The 15,092-nt window shown below is 53.8% G+C and overlaps 2 protein-coding genes across 3 annotated transcripts; both read right to left on the reverse strand.

Annotated features, from left to right (window-relative positions):
- Nucleotides 1-4,559: 4,559 nt before the first annotated feature.
- OVCA2 (OVCA2 serine hydrolase domain containing) lies at nucleotides 4,560-6,099 on the reverse strand. Its single transcript, XM_019429669.2, has 2 exons — nucleotides 5,740-6,099; nucleotides 4,560-5,391 (listed from the first exon to the last, which is right to left on the reverse strand). The coding sequence occupies exons 1-2, from the start codon at nucleotides 6,044-6,046 to the stop codon at nucleotides 4,892-4,894; spliced, it is 807 nt and encodes a 268-aa protein (XP_019285214.1). The 5' UTR covers nucleotides 6,047-6,099; the 3' UTR covers nucleotides 4,560-4,891.
- Nucleotides 5,288-15,092, reverse strand: DPH1 (diphthamide biosynthesis 1). Of its 2 annotated transcripts, XM_019429668.2 has the most exons (14): nucleotides 14,962-15,058; nucleotides 14,617-14,780; nucleotides 12,704-12,856; nucleotides 12,517-12,580; nucleotides 10,728-10,849; nucleotides 10,152-10,309; nucleotides 9,902-10,023; nucleotides 8,191-8,259; nucleotides 7,631-7,787; nucleotides 7,398-7,498; nucleotides 6,815-6,893; nucleotides 6,396-6,536; nucleotides 6,112-6,224; nucleotides 5,288-5,391 (listed from the first exon to the last, which is right to left on the reverse strand). In XM_019429668.2, the coding sequence occupies exons 4-13, from the start codon at nucleotides 12,567-12,569 to the stop codon at nucleotides 6,129-6,131; spliced, it is 1,098 nt and encodes a 365-aa protein (XP_019285213.2). In that variant the 5' UTR covers nucleotides 12,570-12,580; nucleotides 12,704-12,856; nucleotides 14,617-14,780; nucleotides 14,962-15,058; the 3' UTR covers nucleotides 5,288-5,391; nucleotides 6,112-6,128. The 2 variants fall into 2 exon arrangements, with proteins under 2 accessions (XP_019285213.2, XP_019285211.2); XM_019429666.2 differs by lacking the exon at nucleotides 14,617-14,780 and having other exon boundaries at nucleotides 14,962-15,092.

The following is a 15,092-nucleotide window of genomic DNA, read 5'->3' on the forward strand; positions in this document are numbered from 1 at the left end:
GGGCTAGTCCCTTAGCGCCCCCGAATTCCCGCCTCTGCGCGAGGAGCTGTCCTCTCAGGACCAGGCGGGGGCGGGGCCTCAGACGGACTGCCCCGCCCCACCCCCACTGACCCCTCCCCCGCCGCCGGAAGTGCCTCTCCGCAGGGACATATTTGACGTCACAGGGCTTTGACGTCAAAGGCCGCGTGCCTGTCTGCAAGCGCTGGGCCGAGAAAGGCGGGAGACGCGGGGGAGGAAGAGCAGCAGCGCCCCCAGCTGCGGGCGACGGAGGCACCCCCGCCCGGGCAGCGCGCCGGCACCTTGGCTCTAGACTGCTTACTGCCCGGGCCGCCCTCAGTAACAGTCTCCAGTCACGGCCACCGACGCCTGGCCCCGCCCCAGGACCGCGGACCCGGCCACCTGCCGCGCCCCCGGCCCCTCTGTCCCCCAGGGTCCCTCAGCTCTGCGCGCGCTGCCCGCGCCGCCGCTGTCCGCGGTGCTGATCCAGCGCAGGCGCTACGATCCGGCCGTCAGGTCCCTGGTCACCAGAGGCTGCGAGGGCCGGCCGGCTTACACACACATCGCACAGCCCCCGAGCCAGGTCCCCGTCGCGCGCGCTACCCCCGCTCCCCCCTTCCCCAAAATTCTCTGCCCTGACGACTGCCTAACGGGAGCTGCCGCGGTGCCGTCAGCAGCGCGCGCCCCGCCCCCGCGTCTCCAGGGCAACCGTGGCTTTCGATTGTTACTGTGGGAACCGGAGGTAACAGTCTACAGCCATGGTCGCCCCGCAGCACGCCCACGCGCCGCACCGCGCTGGGATCTGCCAGCCCCGGAGGGGGGAGACCAGGAGGAGCAGGAGGAAGCGGGGGCGGCAAGTCAAGATCGGATGTATCTGCCGGGGCGGAGGGAGGTGCGGTTCTGCGGGGCGGGCTACCATAGGGTCTGACTGCTTACGCATCTACCAAGGCAGAGAAGGCACGGTCTGGGGCGTATGTCTGACCGTCCGCCTCAGTGACCATCCTGTTTTCTTAGCCAAGAGGGTTGCAGCCAAGGGATGGCGAGAGAAGGGGTAGCTCTGAGATTTGTGTTCTTTTTATCTCCTCGGTGGGAGGGAGACTACTGGGACCTGAAGGCCTGGGGACTGAATGGAATAGACGGAGGAAAGTTTTTCTAAATATGCCACAACTTCATTCTTCCAGGACCCCCTCGCTGGGTAGGCAGAAAGCAAGACTAATCCTTGAACTCATTTCCTGATGGAGTCACAGCCTTCCCTCACTCTTCTCCCCACTCGTTCTTCCTCTATTCCGTGTAGGATGATAAGGATTCCCAAGCCTCAGGAAGCCAGTGTGCTTCTAAAGGTAACCCGGTCAGTAAAGCATTGTCTGAATGTATCAGCAGCCTCACCTCAATCTGTGCTGGATTCCAATTTGAGATAGTGACTCAAATTAGCCCTAAAGTGGGGGAGCGAATGTGAGAAGGGCTGAAGTCCTATTGGTCTGGGGAAGTGTGAGGAACGACTTCTTCAAAACCATGCTTATGTCATCTGCCACCACCATCACCACCCACTGCAGGGGTTGACTGATGGGTATTGGGTGCTGGACCTCCCTAGGGACAGTGCTGGGGAGTGGTTAGTGCAACCTAGTCCTGCCGCTCATTGATCAATTTTTTGTTACTTCTCCATACCCCCTCCTTTGCTAAACTACTTTTAAGACAATTGGTGCTGGTCTCATAGCTAGTCAATGCCCACATGCTTCCTTCCTCCCACTCGAGGACCCTGGTCTTAAATGTACTTGATTCTGGAATCCAGTGGACATCTGTGGGCAGACTGTAGTGTATGCAGATATGAGTAGTGCACTGGGAAATAGGAGGTCCAACCTGGCTTCATCACCAACTGGTTATTATTTAAGGGGCCGTGTTGTTTCTGAGCCTTGTGCAAAATGCGATAATGATCCTTCCTTCTTGGCAGACTTGTGAGGATCAAATAGGATCACGTGAGTAAAAGCCTTTGGAAACCGCAGAATGCAATTTCAGCCTAAAGTATTCTACTAGGCTATGTATTTGTGAGGGTGTGGTGGCACTGGCAAGACCCCAACACTGGGCACTTAGGCAGAATAACGGGAGGGGAGCACACCTTTCTGAGCAGATCTGGGACTGGGGCTGTTGAGGGGTTCTTTGCTCAGGGACTCTCTCAAGAGCTTTAGGTATCTAAGATGGAGTGAGAGGTAGAAAAGAGAAATGGTAGGGATATTCTGAAAATACCAAGTTGATTGCAATTCTAACCTATCTGGAGAAGATGGTCAGGGGAGGAGAAACCAGAGGACTGATAGTACAGTTTTTTAGTATCTTAGAACTCATTGAGTGCACCCCACCCCCAACCTATTTTATGGTAGGAAGGTGAGACCCAGACCACATATAGCCCAACAGTAGTGAGTGGTGGGTGCCCTCTGCTCATCTTCTATGGTGCAGGAGAGAAAACAATGACTAGTAAAGGTCAGGAATGTGAGTTCTGGATCTGAATCCAAGATTGGCTAAGTTACTTAGCTTCTGTGCCTGTTTACTCAGTTGTAAAATTAATAACAGTATCCACCTCAGGAAGTTGTCAGATTAAATTGGGCAACTCAGAAGATTGTGCTTATCACAGTATCTGGCCAGTTAGCACTCAATAAATGGTATTCCTTTTTCTGTCCTCTGGACATTTCCCTTAGTTATAAATTGAAACTATTAGAATAATTCTTACCTGGAGAGCTTTCTCTCCCTCCCTAGTAGAGTGCGTGACAATCATGTGGGTTCCCCCCCCCCCCCCCCCCCCGCACCAATAGCACATATTTAGCAGGCTTTTACTCTAAGGCAGTGGTTTTCAAAAGTTGTGTTGCATGGTAATGTCCAGAGTTTGCCAAAATGCAGATTCCTGGGTCCCAGTGATTGACTCAGTAGGTCAGGAGCTGGCCCCAGGAATCTAAGTTTTGACATGATTCTGACACAAGTGGTCCACAGAATGTGTGTGTGGTGGGGGGCAATAACCCCTAACAGACTCCGTTGTTCCTGGAGGACATGACAGGACAGGATGTATCTCATTTGTTTGGGACCAGGGGACATTTTCTGTTCTTGAAGCAGGAGGTGAGGGAAGGAGAATTCTCCTCACACCGAACATGAAGACTTTCGCCCCACCTAATACTGTTCTCTACCGTCATCCTTCTAATTTTAAGCCCTGACTAAAAATTCATTCCCCACTATTACCTTGCCCTCTCTCCTTTAGTCCTCAAAATAATTCAAAGTAGCAACTGCTGTGGTAGCAATTGTCATCATGTTCATACCTCGGGACGTTGCTAAAGGGGGCAGCCCACGACTGCCATGGGGGCATGTGAGCTCTGAACTGCAGATCCATTGTATTCCATTCTGAACTGCTTATTTCCAGAGAAGCCAGGAATCTGATTTGTGTGGGTGAAATTCTGAAAACCTTAAGTATCAAAAATTGAGTATTTTTAAAAATCCAATGGGCCAAATCCAACAGGTCTGTAGGAGCAATTCAGTTCATTTCTGAGTCTCCTTTTTGCCAAAAAAGGGATCCTTTTAAACACCAAGAGCAAGGCAGAGGCAGACTGTAGCAAGGGAGAACTATCCTCCCATCCTCAGTTTCCGCCGTAAAGGTCCTAAATCCAGTAAGCTGGGTGTCTGGTGGTGATTGGGGGGAAGGGGGGTTGGTAACTCCAGCTTTTTCATCTTAGACAAGTGCTATGTGTAGTGAAGAACTCAGGATTAGGGGCAATTTAAGGGATGCTAGTCTGATTGGCTCAGGGCAGGCTGGAGTATTTGTGCTGTATCCCCTAATCCTAATTCCTACTCAATTACTAACCTCCCTGGGGGCAACCGTGCATGAGGGTTAGACCAGGGCCTCCTGTAATCTTTCAGAAAAGGAACAGGCTGGTGAACCTGCAGAGGCAGCGCTGAAACCAGTGCAGGGTGGGCCACAGGTGGAGGCACTAGAAGTAGGGCAAATAGCAAAAGTGGACCTAGTGACAGCTTAGGAACAACTAACTGTACTCAAGAACTGGAGGGGCTCCTTAGGCTTTGGCTGGATCCTTGTGGAGTAGCATCAACCCCAGAAACTCTGTAGATGAGGTCAGGTCTGTAATAGGGTTTCTTCTGTGCAGGCTTGGGCTTCTACCTGAGGTTGAGCATCATCCCACCCTTCAAGCTGGTCGTTCAGAGGGTCTACAGCAGTTCTGGAGGAGGAAGCAGAGAACCCAAGATGCCAGAGTCTGACAGGAGACTAGCACACTACCCTCAGGGATCAGGACGGAGGAACCCTAACTCTGTAGCCCAGGCAGAACCATGCCAGGGGACCTCTTCCCAAAACTTCTCAGATGTAAACTCTTCCAACTCAGCCACCAAGGCCTCCTTCCCTTCAGCTTGGGACTTAAGACTTCTACCAAACGTGTGCACTCACAAGCTTGTCCTGGAGACTCACAACTGCAAACATTTCCCTGTTTGGTGCTTCCCTGGAGGTTGTATGGAAGGCCAGAAATCCAGACTTCGGTTTCAAAATGGGTTTTTCTGTATAAGGAAAAAGATGCTCAAAATCCAAATCACCACTTTATTATGTCGCAGTCACAGTGCCAGCCCCTGCTCTTCCCATGCCACCCTCCACTCATCCAGGGGTCCACTGGCCTTTCTCATGTTTGAGTATCAGATGTCATGTTTGAATATCCTGCTCCCTTTTTTCTTGAGTGTAGAGCTGGGCTTATAATAATTTGAGTCTAAAGAACTGATATGTCTCTTAATTGGTGATAGTGAGGAACACTACAGCACTTGAGCTCCCAGAGCAGGGGAAAGACGGGGAGGCTGGAGTCCAGAGGCTGCCCCAAGGTCATGTGGGGGTAGGGGATGTAGGGGCAGAGCCCCTGTTCATCTTTCACTCTGCAAACTGGTCCAAGAACTTGAGGTAGACCTGGCGCTGGGCTGCAGCTGCTGGAATGAAATGGCCACCAGAGTGGGTGAGGTTGATGGCTCCAGTGAATCGGCTAGCCAGTTGCATACTTTCCTGAGGGGGGATGACACAGTCAGTGTCCCCGAAAACATGGAGGGAAGGCAGCAACAAGGGGCCCTGCAGGATGGGTTCTTTGAGTCCAAGGCCCCGGGGACAGAAACCAGACACCAGGATGATAAACCTTGGCAAGGGAAAGCGAGGATCTCCCGCTTGGCCAAGGGCGCACACAAGGGCTGCTAGCGCGGCCCCCTGGCTGAAACCAAGGAGCCCATCAAAAGGCCCCAGTTTCTTCAGTGCCTGTGCCACGGTTCCCAAGGCTTCCTCCAGACCTCTGCACACTGTGGGATGGCTCAGGGCGTTGAAAACGTCTGCTTCCTGTTCTGAAAACCACCAGCCTCGAGGCTGCTCCTCCGGAAGGCAGGGCTCTAAAGTGATACAGGGGAAAGGATGGGGTTAGAGCAAGCGGGTATCTAGGGGAGAAGAAATGAAAAAGAGAGGCACGGAGGATTTGGGAGTGACAGTAAGGAAAGAGAGGCGGCTGAGGGGAAGGGAGAAAGTCTGGGGGAAATGAGGTGGAGAACAGGGTGGCACGGAGAAAGGGGGATGACACATCAAGGCGGAAGCCTGTCTGTGAGGCTGGGAAGGAAGAAATGAAGGGTACGGGCAGAGGGAAGGAATGAGGCGAGGATACAGCGTGGGGGTATGCCAAAGGGTGTCGTGGAGACGACGCCAGATAAAAGACTCAGTGCTTTTCCTGGGCAAGGCCGTCTCACCGGGCAGGGCCGTCTCGCCGGAGGCTGGCCCGACGCTCTCGGGGCCCGTGGCATTCGCGACCAGGTGCGGGCCGCTGAGGCACACGAGCTCGGCGCGGCCCCGCAGCGCCTTCCTCAGGGCTCCCGTCTTCTCGCGGAAGGCCCGCTCGCTCTGTCGGAAGCCCGCCAGCCCCAACACCCGCAGCGGCCGCCGCGCCGCCATCTTGCCTGGCAACGCGCCAGGGGCCGGAACCAGACTTTCCCCGAGCGGAAGTTGAATATGCAAGGGGCGGGACCAAATGCTGGCACCACCCCGAAGGCGGGCCATAGAGCGAGCGGGCGTTCCCAGAACAACCCGGAGGGGAAAGGTGTGGCCGGAGGAGGGGTGGATACCTGAGACCAAGGAGGGTCTACGGAATGAGCGGCGCTCCCTTTTCTTCTCTGCAGCTGCAATCGTCGCAGGCCGCTGCTGGAGTAGGGCGCGTGGGCTCCTCCTGCATTTGCATCTGAGGTCCCAGACTTTGGTCAGGGTCTCAATTCTGCGACGTCCTCCACCCTGCTCCCGTGCATTCTCCGCAGCGGCCGCACGGCGGCGGCCTCGGCTCGCGTCGCTAGGGAGGCGGCCAGTGCGAGGCCGCGCCTTTGGTCTCTCCTCCCTGCTTGCAGTCCCTGCCTACCTTCGCCAGCGATGGCCGGCCCAGGGCCTGGGGGGGGCGGTTCCGTCCGTGGTTCACTGTCCACGGCCCCAAAGAACTGGCGGCGTAGAAGTCCATGGGGTAGGGTTGCTGCCAGGAAATGTCCCTCAGGGCCACCACTGCCTAGTGGGGGACAACAGGACAATAACATTTGCTGACTTTTTCTGGGCAGGATTTCTTAATTCAGTCTTCACGAGGGCCTATGAAGGTCCTATTATCCCCATGCCACAGAAAGGAAATGTGAGGCTCAGAGGGGTTAAAGGACTTGCCCAAAGCCACACAGCTAGGAAGGGACTCAGCTGTAACTAAGTGCTGTTCACCCACCCCACTCCAGATCCCTCCCTTGACAGAACCAGTGCAAAGCCCACTCTACCTCAGGGATTTTCACAACTTGGTGTTACCTCATAGGGTGTCAGCAGTGGCTTGGGGAAGGCTGTGCCCCAGTCAATGGAAAGGCGTGGACATGCCACCTGCACCCACCTGGAAAGGGAAGTCAGGTCAAACCCAAGGAGGGGGGTGCTCCCCTTCTCCTGGGCAGCGTGATGAAAAACATGACTGTGTCCCCAGCACACCCAATGAATGCTTACTATTCATTCTAAAGTAAAGATTGTCACCTAATGCTGTTTAGAAAAACACTACAGCATTGCTTGTTTTCTCCTGTTTCCTCCAGTGACTATGAACTTTCTGAGGGCAGGGGCTGGGCAGCTCATCTGTGATAATATCCCCAGAATCAAATTCTGCAGGTGCCAACCACTCCTCAAACTCATCTCGCACGTTATAATTGCAGCTACCTGTGAGCCCCCACGCTAGAGTGGGGTGACCCATAGCCAAGGGTAGCCCCTGCTGAATGAGTCCTCTGTAAACATTAAAATTTCACGGAAGCAATTCCCATTCACTCCAGCCTTCAATGTGTGCTGGGCAGGACTCAGATCTAAGCTTTCTTAGCCAGAGTCATAGCTAGAGAGGTAAGGGGAAGAAACTTACACATCCACCTCAGGAAACAGGCTAAGCTTGCTGGGGAAGATCTCAGAGAGCAGCAGCCTCATGAACGGAAGTCCCAAAGCTTGGAGCCGAGATTCCAGGTGCTGTTGGAAGAGGGAGGCCAAGCTCAGGTCACCATAATCAAGCAGCCAAGTCTAAATTTGTTAGCCTACTGATTTTCCCAGCTGGGTTTCTAGTCAGTCCCCTCCTCTAGAGGCCATCCCAAACCCACTGACCTCCAGAATCTTAGGGCTGCCCTGGCGGCCCAAAGTGCCCAGGATAAGGCCCCAGGATTTAGCTGAGCGGGCTGTGGTTATGGCTTCTTGGCGGTTGGCCTGCATGCGCTGGTGGTCATAGTGCTCTCTGGATAAGACTTTGCTGTATGGGTCATATCTGGAAAAGAAGTTATCAGGGTCACAGTGACAGCCATTCACAGTGTATGTTGTACACATAGCTCCCCGACCCAGCCCCTTGGTCTGCTGAACCTTCAGGCTCCATGCAGGTAATTAGGAACAGAGGCAAGAGCAGAGATGGTCATTGGAAAGATCAGTCCCATAGCTGGAACAGGCAAAGGTGGGAGAGGGGTTTACGATTTCATTGTAAATACCAGGGGATGGGTGGGTACTGTGGAGCAGCAGCCCGGGTCTGACCCCCAGATTCAGAACCCAAGTACCTTAGATCCTTAGGGCTGCTGGCTGTGAAGTGCCAGAGAATGAGAAAGTTTTGGCCAATCGAGGACCTCAGTGGCAGGGAGTCCCACCCCCTCCCTAGTGGGTCATCCCAGCTCAGCCCATACCGGTAAGCGGGGACACTAGGGTTAGCAATCATGACAGACTCCAGATGGAAGCGGCCATCTCCAAGATATCTGCAATGGGTAGAAAGGGGATGGTAAGCGTGGAGTGGGGCGGGGCAGCAGAAAAGGAAGGCATTGGCTTGGAGGTCCAGACTGAGTTCTTGGCCAGCTATGCTGGTCTGTGTGTGTGTGTGTGTGTGTGTGTGTGTGTGTGTGTGTGTGAGAGAGAGAGAGAGAGAGAGAGAGAGAGAGAGAGAGAGAGAACTGGCATTTATTTCACCTCCTGTGAGGCCTTGGTTTCCTCACATGCAAAATAAGGAGTTTGAATCAGAGGAGTGTAAGGCCCCTTTAGTTATGTCATGCAGAATCTAAGAACTGCTCCCCACTGCTCAACCTTCTGGAGGAAGGGTAGAGGGGCAGCCAGGACCATCGGAAGGCCAGTCAGGGGTCCAGAGATCCTAACTTGGAGGTGGTAGGACAGGTTCTCCCTCACCTAGCTCAACACAAACCTGGCAAGTAGTGTTCAGGGTATCAATGATGCTGTAAACATGGTTTCAGGGTAGACATTGGGTCTCTCCGCCCAAACTGGCTCTCAGGTCCTGTTACTGAGTTGTAACAACTACCGTATTGGATTTGTGCCTTCTGCGCACCAGGCCTGGACTAAGCACTTGACATGTAGGACTTCACTCAGTCTTATCAAATAATCCTCCAAGCTACCTATAGTGTCTCTCTCCATTTTACAAGAGATACAACGGATGTTCAGGGATGTTAAGAAACTTGCCCAAAGTCACACAGCTATTAAGCAGTCTATTTGGACTTGATTCTAGGTTTAACCACCAGGATGTATTCAAACATGCCCTGGGAGATACTGTCCTTAAAAGTAGCTTCCCGGGCCATGGAGAAGCCAGAGACAAAGGACAATCTGCCATGGCAGCTCCTTCTTTCTTGGAGAGCACACTGAATTGTGATGAATGGCCAACACTCAAGAGTGTCCCTCCCTCCAACACACACCTTGAAGCCCCCAAGGGTAGGTGTCTATGAGCTCAGAATTATGCGGGCACAGGCACAGGGGGAATGCCCCTGGGGAGTAGAGCTGCAAGGTCTGGGCTGGGGAAGGCCCTGATGTGGGCCTGTCTAGGCGCAGGGGTGTTCTGTGTGGGAGCAGCAAGGCCTGTGGGGCCAGCATCTGCAGCCCCAGTGGTGGGGCTGAGTCAGGGGAGTGCCCCTCCCTGTTTCATTCCATTAGCCAGGAATGGGGCTCCCCTCCCCAGTCCCAGCCGGGGGAGCTGTCGGCTCTGAGGCTGGCTGCATTCACACAACATTAAGCATTTCCATTACCTAAAATAATTAGGCGGCAGGAGACATGCTGCTCCTGCTTGTTAGCTGTCCGGATGCTAAATTAATGGGGCTGCAGCCTGGGCGTGCCCATCCATCTTCTCCAATTATATTCCCACCATTTCTAGCCCACCTTCAGCCCCTGCTGTGAGGCCCCCTGACTCCTGCCTACTCTGGGCCTAGCCTCCTAGATGGACAGAGCACCTGAGAGGGAGACAGGAAACATGAAACCCTATGTGGTCCCCATTTTACATGGTGACCTTGAGCAAACAGTTAAGGAGCTTTAGACTCCGTTTTCTTTCCTATATGATGAACATCAGGCTCCCTTCTAGGGTACACTTCTTATGTCTCTATAACTGGCCCCCCATTTTTCACTTACACAACAGCCTCCACCTCTTTGGGCAGGTGGGAGGACGTACAGCCCAGAATCTCCCCAGGAGATAGGGGCTTGCACTGTGGGACACTCACACGATACTCAGCTTTCAGCTCCTGGGCAGCTGCCTGTAAGGATAATGACAGAAGGGAAGCAAGTGGGTGAGGGGAGAGAGCCAGAGCCAGATGACCAGCCTGGAGCACCTCACATGGGACCCCAGGAATAGTCTGGAGGATGGTGCTATCTGTCCACTTACCTGCAAGGTTGACACAAACTGAATGGTGCTGACCAAGGCAAGGGAACTGGCTGGGGGGAAGGTGAGGCGGATAGAATCCAGGAGGTGGGTAGTATCTATCCGGATGTCCACAAAGACGTACAGCACCCGGAAGTCTTGGACCGAGGTGTCCATGGGAACTGGGAGGAGGGTAGAGATCAGGAGACTATTTTGGAAAGCCAGAGGGGCAGAGGGCCTGCCAGGGCCAAAGCCTCTGTGCAGCCAGGACCAGTGGCTTCAGCCTAGGGATAAAAGGAGGGGGTGTGAGGGGGGTGGTGGTCACAGGTCCCTCAGAAGCTCCTTCTCTGTCACTCGGCCAGGGGCCCAGCCTGCTCTACCACCAACAGCCTTTCAAACACCCACATCTGGGACAGCAACACTGTTTCCAAGGCAACCAAATCCAAAGGAAAGATCCACCTGCAGAGCAGGAAGGCCAAGGCCATCCCAGAAACTGGGAGGGACCTCCTGCCTGCAAGCAAGACAAGAAGGCACTGTGATGGGAGATTAGCATGCAGTTCTGCCCCTCTGCCTCCCTGCCAAGATCCCGGCCCACCGTACCCAGGCAGCTGTGGCCATAGTGCACCAGGAAGTCAGCTCCCAGGGCCCTTGCAGTAAAGTCATCCACACAGCAGGCCCCATACGTCACATCACCCATCACCATCGCTTCGGCCTCTGTGAACCTGTGGGGGGGGGGGGGGGGGGGGCGGGGGGGGGGGGAGTGGAGCCAGGGGGAACAATGAGATGGTGACACAAGGGTGAGGTGGGAGAGAGACCTACCCCTGTGGGGGTATCTCAGGGCCCAGCTCCTCTCTCCCTACCCCCCACAATCACTTGGGCTGGCAGCTGCCACTTCTGCCAACAAAGAGTAGGAGGAGCCCAGCTGCCACATCCCCCAGTCCTGGCAGCAGCTCCTGGAACTGTAGCTCTATGAGGATGGTCTCTGTAGCACCCAGTTCCTGTGTCCAAGCTCAGATTGCAGGAAGGACCCCCACCCCTCAGCTGGGCATACACGGGGTCAAATACAGACCTCTGATGCCCCGATCATCCCACCCAGAGCAACGAGTGCGTATACACATGCAAAGGCACCCACTCCCAGGCCTTGACCCTGTGGTGTGTGTGGGCAGGCACGTATGGGTACACATGGCCTCCCTGTCACCCAGACCCCCTGCTACAGGCTGGGATCCCCACCCTTAGTTAGGGCCCTCTGTGCCCAGGATGGGGGGACCCATGAACAGCTCCCCCACAGCACATGGCACCACCCACATACCTCGTGCGTCAGAAAGAGTGGGCTCTGGCCAACACATTGCCATAAGATCTGCTGCCAGGCCTGAATCACTAGGGGACAGGGGTGGGTGGGGAAGACCCCACACTCCCCAAATTCACCATGGTAATGCAACTGGAGGACCAGTTCTTCCCTGAGAGACCCACCCCTGGGGCGTGGGGCCTGGCTTGGTGACCAGAGTCTCCCCATTGCTCTCCTGGGGGTGTGGTGGGGAAAGCTGAGCTACTGTCAGTCAGCATCCGCCCCTCCTCCCCCTTCCCCAAATCAGTCTGTGCACAGAAGCAGATTATTCAACTCCTTAAAATGCAGCCCAGGCATCTGAGTCAGCCAGAGCACTTAATTTTTTATAGATTAAAATGTATGCAAATTGGCCTGAGCCCCAGAGAGCATCCCCAAGGGGCAAGAGGGTGGGAGCTGGGAAGTGAGTCTGTGGCAGCAGGATGAGAAGCAGGGTGGGGGAGGGCAGCAGCAGGGAAGTGGGAGGTTCCCATCACGAGATGACCTCCCCTTTCTCCATTCCCCCTCCCTGTTCCAGTGTTGGTTCCAGATGGCTGAGCACTCCCCACCCCCGACCCCCAAGGATGTCTCATTGTAATGAAGAAACTTAAGAGGGAAGAGGAACTGAATACCATCTCCTAGACATTTCTACCGCACCAAGCCCCTCTTTGCCCTACTCCCCCAAGTGTGCCAGAGAAAAAAGTTCACCCTGGCTAGACCTGATGCTGACAACTGAGCTCATTCCGGGTCAGCACTAAGGATTCTTAGGTTCCTCTTCAGACCCCACCACCTGCTCTGGACTCAGCTTTGAAGATACTGGAATTGACTCATTCCTCCCCCCTAAATATTTTAGGGAAAGAGAGTTATATGGACAAAACCAAGCAGGACAGGCTGGGATCTCAGCAGGCTGGGAGTTTAGTTTTGGCTTTTCCCCTTTGTGTGTGTATGGTTATGGGAGGGGATAGGGTAAGGTCAAGGTCCAGAAGGAAAAAAATGTCAACAGGCAGAGCTGTAACAGGCATGGGGAAAACCTTGGCTCAGCTTCTTCTCCAGTGCCCCAGGCCTCACCTTTCCAAGATATCCACAATGGTGCAGGCAAAAAGGAGAAGGCCTTCAGGCATTTGCAAGGCCACTGAAAGACAAGAGCAGAGACATGAGAGCAGAGGGCTGGAAAAATGCTGGGATGGGGCTACTACCCCTGACTGAGCCAGGCAACCTCACCACCCCTACCCCATCTCAAAGCTTGAGGGCTCACCCTTCTTGGCCTGAGCCTGTTGAATCCTCCAGATGGTCTTGGGAATCTCAAAGTTATAGTTGGAAGGCAAGACTTGAATGGCTGCCTGCAGGTGGGGGTTGTTTAGGATCTCAGGGGGGATCTGATTGGCCAAGCGTCCCCGAGGGGCTCGACCTAGGACAACGCAAGGCCTGAGTTGGCTCCTGGCCTAAAACAGAGCCAGACCCAGCTAAGCTGTTAACACCACCCAAGTTTCAAGCCCAGATCCCAGATGCCAAGGGGCTTGGCCCAGCCTTCTTCCCCACTGAATTCATTCTGAAGCTGGAAAGAGAATCCATTAAGCAAGGAAGACAGCTGCATAATTAGTTTCCAGGTTGAGAGATTACTGGAAATCAGAGACTTAAGCCCATGAACAGGGCATAGTTCATACCTTACCTCTGGAGAACAGAAATGATACCAGGAGACTGAACTGAGGACAAACAGAAAAAAGCCCACACAACTGCTCCTTGACAAAGAACAACTCTGAGGGAAAGCCTAGCCACCCTAGCACCCTGGGAAAATGTCTCTCTTCCCCCAGTCCCTGAGACCACCTTGAAGTTCTGAGGTCCTAAATATGAGATGTATAAGCCAACTGTTACAAGTACTACAAGTACTATTTTAAAAGACTGCCCTCTTTTATTTTTTTAAGTTTATTTATTTATTTTGAGAGAGAGCTCACAAGCCAGCAGAATCCCAAGGCGCCCCAAAAGACTGCTCTCTTTACTCATGTCCCACTGACTAGGTCTACACTGATGAATTCCTACACTCTTCCCTCTCCTCATTTAAAAGAGAAATAAATGGGGCGCCTGGGGGGCTCAATCAGTTGAGTATCTGATTCTTGATTTTGGTTTAGGTCATAGTCCCAGGATTGTGGGATCGAGCCCCACATCTGGCTCAGCGATGAGCAGAGGGCCTGCTTAGGATTCTCTCTCTCCCTCTGCCCCTCTTTGCACTCTCTAAAAAAAATGAAATAAAGTTAATAATAATAATAATTAAATTAGATTAAATTTTTTAAAAAAGGGAAACAAACAACAAACATTTAACTGACTTAACAAGTTCCCTAGTCCCATAGTTCCACCCCAGGAAAGATGGAAAGAACACACTCTAATTAGGACTGGGGGCAAACAGGTAAAGACAGAGAAGTGATTTCGCTCTTTAGGGGCTGGTAGTCTAGTGGGAGCAAATGCAGGTATGCAAATTACAACCCTTTGATTAAAGAAAACAGTGTAGCCCATAGCAAAACTGCAGCTCTTAATTTGCATCCTACTCTCCACAGTTCAGTTTAGCTCAACCCCTACTATATCTTTAGGAACCAGATAGTTTGGGAATGTGACAAGGAAGGCAAGAAATGTATTGAATGAATATTTACTGAACCTGTAGTTTGTGCCAGAACTTCTGCTAGGGCCCTTGACTACTATGGGAGGGTTGCTCCTAGACATGACCCTTCACCCTCTGCCTGTGGATGGATGGTGGTCGTGATGATGGTGCAGTGGAGAATTAGCATGGCAGGCTGGGATCCTGAGACCAGAGGTGAATGTCACCCCTGCCATCGTTTTTGTTCAGTTGTTTCGAAGGCCTTCGAACAACCAGCTCAGAACCCTGGGTCCCTCACAAAAGCTCCTCTGACAGGGCCAAGTCCCTTGTGGTCTTGGGGGTGTGGGAGCTGCTGGCCTTAGTAGCTCAATTAGTCCCCAGGACCAGTAGGCTCCTCCTCCTTTGTCACGTGCCTGTAATCTTCTGTTTACATCAGCATTCTCCGGTAGACAGAGGTCCTGGAGGGCAGGACTGTCGTCTAGTCCCTCCATCCAGTAGAGGCCTGGCATTCAGTGGGCGCTCAGTAAGTGCCTGGTGAATGAAACCCGCTTCTTTCCTGAAAGCACTGCCTGAGGGCCCACTTGCAGAATGGCCACTGCAACGCTCCAGTTCTTTTCCTCCCGGTCGGGTCCGCCTTATCCGTGAGTCCTCCTGAGCCTGTCTGCCCGCCAAGGCAGGAGGGCAGCGTTTCCGGCGTGAGGACTACAGGCTCCTAGGAAGGGCTGCTCCCGATCGAGCCCGAAGACTGCAAAAAGGAAGACCGGCCCCTCTGGGCTCCAGCGAAAGCCGCGGTACCCAGTGACCGCGGGGCCCTCGGGGTCCGGTGGAGAAAGGCCGCCGCTGTTAGAGGGGGCTGGTTCTGTCCCTAACTTGAGGGCCCTAACCTGCGATGTGAGGTCCTGCGGCCGCAGAATGGTAGTACTTACCTCTGCCAGGGCCGCTTCGGCCGCCGGGCTCTGCAGCCACCGACTCCACCAGCGCCGCCATCACTAGCCTGCCCACGTGGAGATCAAAAAGGCAGCGTGAGAAGAACGCCGAGAGCTCAGACATTGCGATC

This window comes from Panthera pardus, unplaced genomic scaffold (genome assembly GCF_024362965.1).
Source record: "Panthera pardus isolate Hobbes unplaced genomic scaffold, ASM2436296v1 HiC_scaffold_3, whole genome shotgun sequence".
Classification (NCBI taxonomy): Eukaryota; Metazoa; Chordata; class Mammalia; order Carnivora; family Felidae; genus Panthera; species Panthera pardus.